We start from the raw sequence: 11,691 nt of genomic DNA on the forward strand, positions 1-11,691 counted from the left end.
GAGGAGAATTATGCTTACTTAATTAAAACATGAGCCAAATACATGACTGAGACTTTCACAACTTACCATGAGGAGCAAAATTATACAAGCCATCAATGGTTTCAGTTTCTGTAGAGAAGGCTCTTGATTTTGGAATGGAAGTTGAAGTTGAAACAGCGCCCCCATTAGTTTTGCTCGTGACACCGAGACGCTGCATAATACTGGATATAGCACTTGGCGTTGTGTCAATTACTGTTTGATTACTGCATACTAGATTTCTACAGATTAATTGTATTCCACCTGAAAAATATTCCAATTATTCATCAATTAATTAAAAATTAATATTGTCATTAAATATTAATATTTATTAATATTATATCAATTAACTTACCCATGTTATGAAAGGCTTCCAAAGCTTTGTCTGTACTAAGAGCTCTGAGAATAAACCACAAAAGCGGTTCTGAAAGGGGTGCAGCTGTGGCCGGGAGACGACCTCTTTCTGCTCCAGCACTGATGTATGACAAGATATTCTTCAAGATCAAGTCTACCACCGTGGCCTTTGTATTCAGTGTGCAGAGAACCTGGAAGATGTTATCACCAACAGAAACGGATTCACCAGCTGATAACGATTCTGTGGTGATCTGGCTAAAGCCACTACTCCCAATGATCATTGCCATTGTGTTGCTGTTGCAGTGGCTTAGCGCAGACAGCAGCAGGGTTACTGTTCTTGATTGCGAGAGAATTATGTCAGCGATATATTTGGTGCATTCAGTAGTAGCCGGTACAGAACTTGAGGTTGATGCAGAGGATTTCTCTTCATCGCTAATTGCACTGGTGTTCAATGGCAGCTCTGAGCCTTCTCCTGTTCGCTGTTTTTCTTCATCACTGATGCAAAAAAAAGAAGTACCAGAAGCACCTTGTGGCTGATCCTGTTGCTGTTGGGCGGCATTGATCTTACTGGAATCTGTCATTGGTTCTAAATTAGAGTTCTCCGATTCTGGAGTGTTTGATTTATGATTGTCAGGAATATTAGAATCACTAAGAGGAACTTCAACTGTTCCAATGGGGACTCCTACCAAACTATTAACAAGTCTTAGTAAGTAGCACATTAAATCATCACGACCAACTCCACCTTCTGTCGATTTGGATTCTACAGCTCTCAACATGCTGGCAAAGAGGCCAGTGAAGCAGGCTCGAGCACTCAGAGTACTGGTTGAGGCACAGTGACTGGTGACCTGTTGTGCAGCAGACAGGTGGTTATGCACCAGTAGAATGATGGCATCTATCAAGTTGACGGTTTTAGAAACATCAACAGAGTGGAATTGTTGTTCTAGGATGCATTCTAGCAAAAATATTTGAGCATCTAGAGGGCCTGTTCCAACCTGAAACGCACCCCTGCAGAAAAAGAGAAAAAAAAAACAAAAACCCATTAAGTTGCATGATTTAACAATTACAAGTATCTCTTCAAAGTCATTAATAAAAATGAATAAAATAAGGACATAAACATCTATTTGTACCTCCCCCGTGAAGAGATATCTAGAAATAAATTATGACAACAAACCTGGGTTCTACAACCAATATTTGTAGAAGATCCAATAGGAGAGTTTTGAAGGTGTTGGTATGTGGTTCTGGAGAGGTTGTCACTCTCATCTCAAGTCTGACTAAGAAGTCTTTTACAGCCTGAACTACTGAAGGGCCAGCCTGGTAATAAACACAAATAATAATAATAATAAACATTAACACAATAAAGGGTTGTATGGAAGGATAAAACAGCAAGGTTTTATCAATAAAATGACACAGATGTTCCAACAGCTTAAAACAATAATAAAAATAAATGTTCATCCAGTTTTGTAATGGATTAAAACAATAAATAATGACTGATGTACATTGACCTTTATGCAAAATATTTTTAAAATAAATATCAAAATAATTCAACAATTAAGATAACAATTATTAGACATTTCTATATGTATGAAAAACAAACATGTCTTACTTGGCCTTGAATGGTGTTTTCTCCTAACTGTGTGATGTTTCCCGAGAAGAATTGAACAAGGGTGCACAACAGGTTTGGATCTTCAACCATCGCATTGGCCATCCAAACTGCTTCCACGACCTCTTCAGTATCCTGAGATCTAGAATTAGCAAGACAACAGAGCGATTGGAATGTTAAGCACCAAGTCTGCAGAGGTGTGTTTGGTTGCCTTGCCAGACATGCCAATATGTGTGACATTGACTCTTGTGAGAGAGTGATTGTTGGCACCAGACTAGCATTGAATTTCTTAGATTCTTGCTTAAGTTCTAAAGCTGTTGCAGCATTGATGTTTAGTGTAAGCCACAGCTGAAGCAATGCCTCCATGTTGATACGCTGACTCTGTAGATCTCCGAAAAGTTGATTGAAACAAACAGTTAACATCTGAGTTGAAGAGATCGTTGGCAGTGGGGACTCAATGCTACTGCTGTCCAAAGAGTCACTTAAATCTACAGAGCATTGTCCAGGTTGCGAAGGCATGCAGTTTGTCTGTGCTTGACTAACAGCACTTACATCAGTCAAAGAAGATATCTTCAAGAACCATTCTGCCTGCATCTGAAGGCCTAGCTCTAACCTAGCATCCATTGCAAGCGACACATTCTGTAAGGCTCCCGATCCAGGTCCTTTTCCATTTCCATTTCCATTCATAGACTGATATAATATCCGACCAGAACTTGAGGTCGCAATAACCTTCGAAGGCAAGTATTTACCGCTGAGCTTAGGGCTTTTCATGGAATACCCATCTTCCCATAAACTGTAGTACTTGGTTGAGCCAAAGCAGTAGTCTTCTGCCTCATCTGGTAATGGGTAACCTATATCTAATGGATCTGATATAAAACTTGGCTGTTGTGTAGAATGTACCAATAAACTTTCTTCAGGTGTAGAGGACAGAGTTGGAAAATGCGATGCTACTGTAAAAAGGAACAACAGTTGATTGACTGGTTAATACATAATGATATTGAATAGACATGTGTAACATGTGATGAGTTGGCCCTGCATTTATCATTTTCTAGACATAAAGTTGTATGCAGCAACACAGCCAACACAAGGTGGAGAGATTAGGATGTTGACAATTTAAACAGGTATGTGGAATATAAAACTCGCAGAATCATAGCTCAAAAAGATTATGAATATATTACCATATAATTTACTGTATTCAATTAATAATAAAAATTTATAAAAAAAATGACATAATTAATCCAACTATAATATATGTTCAGAATAAATGTCTCCTACCTGCATCTCCAATGACATCAAACAAATTCCCTGATGTTCCATTTTCATCAGCTCCTCCAGTAGCTCCTGCTACTTCTATCTCCGGAGCAGCATCACTGGTAAGATCTGAATCGACTTCCAGCCTTTCTTCTCCATAGGCTCCTTGACTTGTTGATTCTATAACTGGGTGCATGAGTTCACCTGAGATCAAGAGAAGGGTGTTGTTATATTGTTGTCTTAAGCCGGGCTCTGCTCCAAGTAAGTGCTAGAAGACACGATGCTGTCTGCTGATAGTCAGTGGGAGCCTGAACAATCCGTCTCCAAGCCCCCATCCACTACATTTAGTTCCCAGCTTTATTCACATCAATGTTGTTTGAGTTAGCCCTACTTACATTATATTACAATTGCAGACTAGAAATTTCAAATTGCAAGTGAATTGCTGCAAAGTACAACTGCATAATGTTCTTCGAACAAAATTATTTGTGCGAGTCAAGTGAAAATAATGAATAATAAAAATATAACAAATAATATGAGACACGACCCATTGTCCATATTAGAACACTTCTCATTGGGTAACAAAGTCGTAATTTTTCATTTTTGTCAAAAAGTGTCTATAGTGGTGAATTATGGTTTAGGTTTTTTTTAATAAAGTTTCAAAAATTTCTAAGTATGTGGAAAATGTAGTTGATTACCAAAGGTTACAATTTTTATTTTGAAGGCTGCATGGTCTAGGAAGTGTACATTTTTTTATGGGGCAAGTTTCCAAGGGCGGGTTTTCTAGGGGCGAGTTGACTGCCAAAGAGTTTTGCCAAAGTGCGAGCCAGCGTGTTATTTGATCACCAGTGCGAGACATCGCAAGTGTGAGCCAGCGAGCCATGACGTCACGACAATAGATACGATTTGAGATTTGTGGAGTACAATTCAAAAAACAACTATAGGTTTAATAATGAATTATTGTGATGTTAAATAGACAATGTTAGCTATCAAGGAGCGACGTTGTTTTTCATTGGGACCTTCGTCCCTTCAAGGCTAGGCCTATACCATCCTAGCTAGTCTAGGCCTAGAGTAGGATAAGGCTAGCGCGACATGTGGACTTTGGTACGTGTTGGTTAGTCTACAAACGTCGTCTAAAGTAATTGATTTTACCCGGCAGAACGAAACTCCGCTTTTCAGTCGTCTTAGGCCCTTGCTTTTTGACAAACAATGACCTTTCAGAGGTCAAATTGCTGTCAAGAATATGAATTGGGTGCTTCGCAGCAACTATTAGGCTAGCATTTTTCCAAAAAACAAAAACAAAAATCAGCACTGCAAATAGCATGTGTAGATTTTGAAAGTGTACAAGAGAAACAAAACATTAATAAATGTATTTTTAGAAAATATGGTTTGTATATATCCAATATCTTGGCCACTTACCTTCTAAGACATCCTGCAGAAGACAAATGATGGCATGGGATGCCCAAGGTCCACCCCAAGAGGAAGACCCACAGTTGAACTTTGACCCTACACACAACATTAAAAGTTGCTGAAGCTGCTGTTGTGTCATGACCTCGGCAAGTGTGATTGCTGGTCTGGTCGAGTTGCAGATTCGTGCAAGAACCTAAAGCATCATTGAAAGATAAACACACACAAATTTTATCATTGGTGACACCACGCATTGGTGCCATACATTTTTTCAGTGTAACATTTACATTTTGTGACTTTTTATATTATATAATTTCAAATATGGAAAATTTTGGTAAGTTAGAACTATTATCTCTTGAACTAAAAATCAATTATCTCATCAAAAAGCATCATAAGATTTCTTTTCAAAAGCTTCTCTTGAATCAAAGGCACAATATCAAATTAGTGACTAGTTGGGGATAGGGAAATTCAATGCAATTGAAAGTGATGATGTCACCACTGACTTATAAGCAAATATTGTCAGGTTTTCAATACACTATAGGAAATATAAGCCTTAGGAGCCATTATTTCCTTGGAATAGAATTCCCCATGGAACTTTCCAAGAAACCTCCCATAAAATGGAAATTTCGATGAAACATCCTCCTTCCTAAAAATTATGAACTGATCTTTCAATGGAATTAAATTTGTCATGATTCTTTCTAGAACCTCCCATGAACGGAACATCCCTTCTGCATTTAGATTTGCTGTATATTATGTTCTTTAATTTAATTTTGTTTCATTTGTATATCTTGTTTTATATTAATTTTTAGTGATTTTTTTTTTTTTATTGTATTGTAAATTTTGTTTCATTATTGATCTGTGATCCACTTTTGAAACCAGTACTAAGTTAATAAAAGTGTTATCACATAAAAGACAGAAATAAATTTCCTCCTCTCCTGAAATACAAACTGACCTTGCATGCGACTAGGAATAGATCCACATGGCATGTGAAATCCATGGCTAGTAGTAGCTGAGTGAGTCCCTGAACAACAGGTATGCACTGTTCTCTCGGTAGCCGGATCTGAGCATGGACAAATTCTGTTGGCTGCTCGGTGGTCTCATCATCCCCCTTACTGTCTTTCTTCTGGTGCAGCTCCTGGTAGGCTAGGCGTCGAATTCTTAGCAAATCTTTGGAGTGCTATATAACAATAATATTCATGTATTATTTCCTCAAAATACAGGATGAAAGTAAATAAGTAACAAGGTTCTTTTACAATACATGACAGCCCCAAACATCGAAGAAAAATAACAAACAATGCAATACAATCACACACAATGTAAAACACCATCAGTTAAACAATAATAATATGTTAGACTTATATAGCACTTATAATGAAACAAGGCCTCTAAGCACTCCATATTATTACCCTCGGTCATTGGATCAAGCGCATATGGAACACATATATATATTATGGAATATTCCATAATGTTGCAGCTGTAATCAGCGAATTTTGTGTTTGAGCCTACCAGGTACCCACTTGTACTCCTGAGAGAAACAACAGTAGGTGAAGTGCCTTGCCTAAAGACACAAGCGAAATGCACAGCAAGGGATTGAACCTCCGACTTTAAGGTTGAGAAGCAGAGCCATAACAGCTGCACCAAACCGCTCCTAAAGTCCTTTGCTTTAAATGTAGTACCAAGTAGGAATGATGTAACTTAATGTTAATTCACTGAAGTTGTTTCATACATATTACATTTTGATTATTAGTACATGTATGAAGTTGTTTCATATATGTACTAATAACCAAAATGTAATAGTTAAACTAAAAAAAGTAATTTATTTTATTGAAGTGTAGAAAGACGCAAATAATTAATACATGGCAACATAAATAAAATGTTCAACTAATAATGCAAGTAATATCAATATTAATAACAATAGTAGAAATTCTACAAATATTAAAAAAGCATTTACCTTAGATTTATGTTGTTTGTATTCCTTAAACACTTTCTGCAGAACAAGTGGATCTTTGTCCTTGCCTTCTTCTACCAACATAGTTTGTATAGCTTTATGCTTGGTCTAGTTAATAAAACACAAAAAACAGTTATGTAATAATTATTCACAAATTTAATTGTTGCATAAGAAACAAACAGATCTCCCTCAAATGAAAGACCCCTGCAATTAAGGACCACCTCCAATTAAAGGTCCCAAAGTAACAATTTCTTTTATCTTTATTATTCTAATATGAGACCAAAGCTGCTAAACACCACGAAAAACCCAGATCCTGAAAGTGGTTTTTAATTGGTGGGAGACCTGTATGTGATACTGTCGCAGTAACTTAGTGTAAAATGTATGTTTTGCAATTTTTATAGTTAACATTGCCAAATTGTTGGTGATGAATCAGGTAGCTACATTTTTTGGATATTAGGTTATATTACAGACTTAATATATGAAACTGAGAAAAGATATGGCAAAATGCATTCATAAGAGTCAAGCTTTTGCCCCACCTGATGCCTTAGTGTACTGAATACTCATTATGTTCCTAAATACTTGCGAAAAAATTTAAAAATCATTTGGGTGGGTATGAAACTCCTGATCTCAATATACCTAGCCTGAAGCCATAACAACTAGACTACTCAGCTTGCGCTTAGTCGTTAGTGTTGATAACATGTCAGATAGGGCAAAAACTTCACTCCTATGATATTTTGATTTCTGATAGCAAATACATCTAAATAAAATTCATACAGTTGAATAGTTGGGGGGGGGGGGTTAAAAAACACAATACATTACCTCTAACTGTTTGATCTGTTCCTCATGCATTTTCATCTGCTTGGCTAGCCTCTGTCGCTGAGCCTGATTTACAGAGCCCCGCTGAGCTTTTGGTACTTCAGTGGTTGTCAAATCTGAGTTAATAAAGTCCCATCGACTACCAGCTAGTGAAAAAAAAAAAAAATTGGATGATAGAAAAATTACAAGTGCATATCAAAAAACAACACTGAATTGCTTATTATTTTATTATTATGCATAGTGGCGGGTCCAGGGTGGTTCAGGTGGTTCGGACGAAACCCCTCTCTGTAAACAAAATACTACTGGATAATGGCTTACAAAATGCATGCTAACCTACCCATGCATAGGTTGGCAGATCAGACCTGGATCCGCTCCTGATGCAAGATCAAATAAATGATTTACTTCTAATAAAAAATGTGGTAGATTACCTTTATGTTTGGATTTCTTATCTTCTTTGGTAGCTCCCACATCATTGCCATTCTCATCCTCTTCCGTTTGTGTTTCTATCACTGGGGGTGCTGCTTGTTCAAGGGTACGCGACAGAAAAAGTAGTACCCATCCAATCAACGGCAGATCCAGATTGCCTATAAAAAAATTTCAAATTTAAAATACACAATACGGACTAAAATGGTCCTACCAGATATTTTCAGTGAGCAGCTCTTACATGAATCCTTCATCTGGATTGATCATGTGACCAAGTAAGCCATGATTAGTTTGCTGATGAAGCTGTCAAGATGACAGCGAAAGTTACAACAAGCAACTTGTACTTTTACTTATTATACAAACTGACTAATCATGAATAAGGGAGCCTCTCAAAATAAGTCAACGCGTATACCCGTGTGGACCACGCGCAGTGATTAGTTCTGTAATCACCGGTCGTCGGCAACGCGTTGGGATTATTTCTTGGAATGTTCCATTTTTCTATAGACAGATGAAACAATCGTTCGTACCGTACTCCGCTAGCACGCACCCAGCTAGCCGCATACTGATTAGGCTTAACTTATCTGTAAAGGAATGACTGAATAATCAACTAATTAGCTAATCAACTTAATAATATTTATACAGTCAATTCCATACCTGTGCAACTTCTGTAGTATGCTTGTGTATTTTGCAGTGGCGAGAGCAGCTTTGCGAGGAGGCTGAGAAAATTTTCTAAAACACCCATGTTCCCCGACATGATGGAGCGGTGACCCATCAGAGCTAAAAGCACAAATACTCTATAAAAAAAATTAATACAATTTCATAATCAAACATTATATCACAAATAAAGATTTTATATGATGCTAGATCATAAATGATGTTTATAATTTGTAGTTGTAAACATTAATAATAAAAATAATAATAATAATTATAATAAAAATTGCATAAGCTTTAGCACTGACATACGGATAACCAAAAATTGGAAAAAATTAACTGACCTTTCTTGAGGGAACACCTCTGTTTGTTCAGAATTAAATAGTTCTTCCAAGGAGGTAGCCAGGAACTCTCCCCACCATACCTGAGATCGACAAACACGCAGCAACAATGCACCAGTACAGGTCTGTAAACGTGGTGTTCCGCACATTATCAGATTCTTGAACAGCGCTTTACAGCTGTCCATGCCCATAATACGTGTTAATGTCGCAGGACTCGAGTTAATTGATGTTATGCTGATGAGACATCCTACAAGATACTCAGCGACAACTCTTAGTTGGTCTGCGGAGGCAGCTCTGACAGACGACTCCTTGTCCAGAATCTCCAGCTTGAAGTCATCTTCTTGATTAACCTGTTTCAGCCTGTGTATAACTCTCTGAACGAGATTCAGCTGGTTCTGCAGTTGGATACACTCCATGTAGGCTTTTCGCATCTTGGTTGACATCCCGTTCTTATCCTCTTTGCGTGTCGCCTGGCTCGGACTTTGAAATGCACGATGTGCCTCATCCAGAAGATGTTCAAGGCGATCGCATGCTAGTCGATACCGACAGTGAATGTCTTCCTGTAGCATGGTAACTGACTGTGCGTATTGTTCGACGGAAACTGTTTCATCCAATGAGCTTGAAGCTGACAACTGCATCCCTGATACATGGTGTTCTTGCTCCCATGGAAACACAAATGAATGTCCGTAGAAGCAACCAATTGGTATTTTCGTTCTAACTGTATTACGGCCATATCGACCAATCACAGTAATCTAAAGAAGGATAGCAGAAATTATTGTAAACTTTGGCTATCATGCAAAGCAGTAATTAAATGTATAGCACATTCCTGAAGATTGTAATTTAAGAAGAAATAGTATTATAGACATAATAATAATCACTAATATTTTTAGTTTGTGTTGTAGTGGAAGAAGCAGTGGTACAACCCATAAAATCCATGGTTACAAACAAATATTCTGCATTACCTTAACATATCTACAAAGGGGTGGAGGTAGGAGGTCATTCATGGTCAAGTCTCTTTTGCTAATGTCCATTGAAACCACTAATCTTTGACCATCGATCTCTTCGCCTTGTGACCACAAATCAATTGAGAGGGATGCCAGCTCAGTACAAGATGGAATAAAGACATCCGTCAGAAGGATTGGCCGACCAAAATCAAGAGTTACATAACGTCTTGCCCCTGGAAAAAATATAATATTGCAAAGTAAATAAATTGTTTTATAATTGGTTTACTGTACCTATTCATACTTTTATCATAATCATCAACACCACACCTTAATAACCGCAATCACAATTGAATTGTCATCACTTTCTTCATCATCACCTCAATTATCATCATCCTCATTTATTAGGTAGTATAATACATACTCCAAGTATCGAAATGCACGCCATCGTGTCTGGATTCAATATTTCGACATTAATTATGTCATCATCAGGAATGATGGCATCTATTCATTTCGTATTTTAAATGATCATTGTCATAGTTGTCACCATAACCATCATCATCATTGTTACCACCACCATCAATATCATCACCACCACTACACACCGACATACCTCAATCATCACCATTATCTATTTATTAAATATTAAAAGAAAAAAAAGTAAAGCATTCCATAATACCTGAATGCATTCTATCAATGACCAGCAGGTGGGGTTGCGGCGGTTGAATCAAGCTCTGCACGCAGACAGTGCTGGCAGATTTGGTGCTTTGACCACCATTCGGGGGAGATTTGGTAGTTCCACCACTATTATTTCCATTCTGTAAGAGAAAGTAATAGGTAGAGTAACTCTGAGACATAATGGATATGATTGCAAGGAACTGTTGGTCTTAATACTGTAGTAGTCCTAATTTCTTCTTCAGAATAAAGTAATAATTTACTTATGAAGGAAATACAAATATGAATATTATATGTCATTTTCTAATATTCATATATACAGTATTTTCCTTCTTTTCGCAAACTTAAAATTGAATAATTTCTTTAATCTATTAAAAAAAACAAAAAAAACTGCATAATTCATTTCACAAATTACTTCAAATAATCAATCAATCAACCAATAAATCAATCAATCATTAAGCCAGAAAATTAATCAATTAATTAATCAATCAAATCTCTTCCAGACAAATTAGTAATAAAAACAAACACTGTTAGCTGGCTTGATAAGCAGTAGTTGAACATAGAGGTTAGTATTCGCTCACCTTGCCTGCTGGGCCATGCGTTATAGCCTGGGCAAAGCTCTTGCCAGGGCTTAGATACCATGAGGGGCCAGGCGTAGGCTCTAACGATAACTGGGCCCAAGAGTGGCTAGAGCTATTTGTTTTAGGCTGATTGGTGTACAAACTCTCTGCATTTGGATGGCCCAGAGAGGAGGCATACTGCAATTTCTGAGCAAGTTTTTGTTTCTAGAAAGCAAAAGGGAACATGAGTGTTGGTAACAGTTACAGCACACTCATCACATTCACAAATTGTTATAGGGACCTCATCAAGTTTGGCGCCCTCATCCTACTGGAAGGCCCTTTTACATTAAGGATATACTGTCTCTGTAGTAGAGTTAAAACTCTGTCCACATATGGGCATAATGATGTCATATTACACCCAAATATGGGCATAAAAAAAGTTTTTGTTGCATAACTTTTTAGTGTGGACAAATATAATCCAGTGTGGTCAATTGTGATGTAATCATTCAAACTTTAACAAAATTTTAGTATCCCTGAGCAAAAAATTGATTTATATAATAGGTGCAAATTTGAATATGGTATTTATAATAAATAAAATCTACCCTATATGCTACAGTTCTACAGTAAGATTTTCTAGTCCTAGTGGATCAGATAAAAATAACTATCAACAAACATAAAACCTAAAAAAGGTATAAAAAAAGATATAAAACAT

The 11,691-nt window shown here is 37.1% G+C and overlaps 1 protein-coding gene across 5 annotated transcripts in view; it reads right to left on the minus strand.

Annotated features, from left to right (window-relative positions):
• LOC117125386 (baculoviral IAP repeat-containing protein 6-like) overlaps nt 1-11,691 on the minus strand; it is a 56,741-nt gene that overhangs the window by 18,079 nt on the left and 26,971 nt on the right. For 2 of the 5 annotated variants that reach the window (XM_033271888.1, XM_033271885.1), the window contains exons 21-35: nt 11,001-11,204; nt 10,424-10,562; nt 9,766-9,980; nt 8,807-9,555; nt 8,466-8,605; nt 7,817-7,972; nt 7,392-7,534; nt 6,576-6,680; nt 5,577-5,801; nt 4,637-4,820; nt 3,245-3,424; nt 1,973-2,919; nt 1,541-1,680; nt 371-1,374; nt 67-279 (exon numbers count right to left, since the gene is read on the minus strand). In XM_033271888.1, the coding sequence (XP_033127779.1) occupies nt 67-279; nt 371-1,374; nt 1,541-1,680; nt 1,973-2,919; nt 3,245-3,424; nt 4,637-4,820; nt 5,577-5,801; nt 6,576-6,680; nt 7,392-7,534; nt 7,817-7,972; nt 8,466-8,605; nt 8,807-9,555; nt 9,766-9,980; nt 10,424-10,562; nt 11,001-11,204 (4,744 nt within the window). The remainder of the gene's footprint in view (nt 1-66; nt 280-370; nt 1,375-1,540; nt 1,681-1,972; nt 2,920-3,244; nt 3,425-4,636; nt 4,821-5,576; nt 5,802-6,575; nt 6,681-7,391; nt 7,535-7,816; nt 7,973-8,465; nt 8,606-8,806; nt 9,556-9,765; nt 9,981-10,423; nt 10,563-11,000; nt 11,205-11,691) is intronic. The other 3 variants (XM_033271890.1, XM_033271889.1, XM_033271887.1) reach the window with 2 other exon arrangements.

Source organism: Anneissia japonica, unplaced genomic scaffold, assembly GCF_011630105.1.
Source record: "Anneissia japonica isolate Jap-2015-1 unplaced genomic scaffold, ASM1163010v1 scaffold2003_len1103335_cov173, whole genome shotgun sequence".
Taxonomy (NCBI): Eukaryota; Metazoa; Echinodermata; class Crinoidea; order Comatulida; family Comatulidae; genus Anneissia; species Anneissia japonica.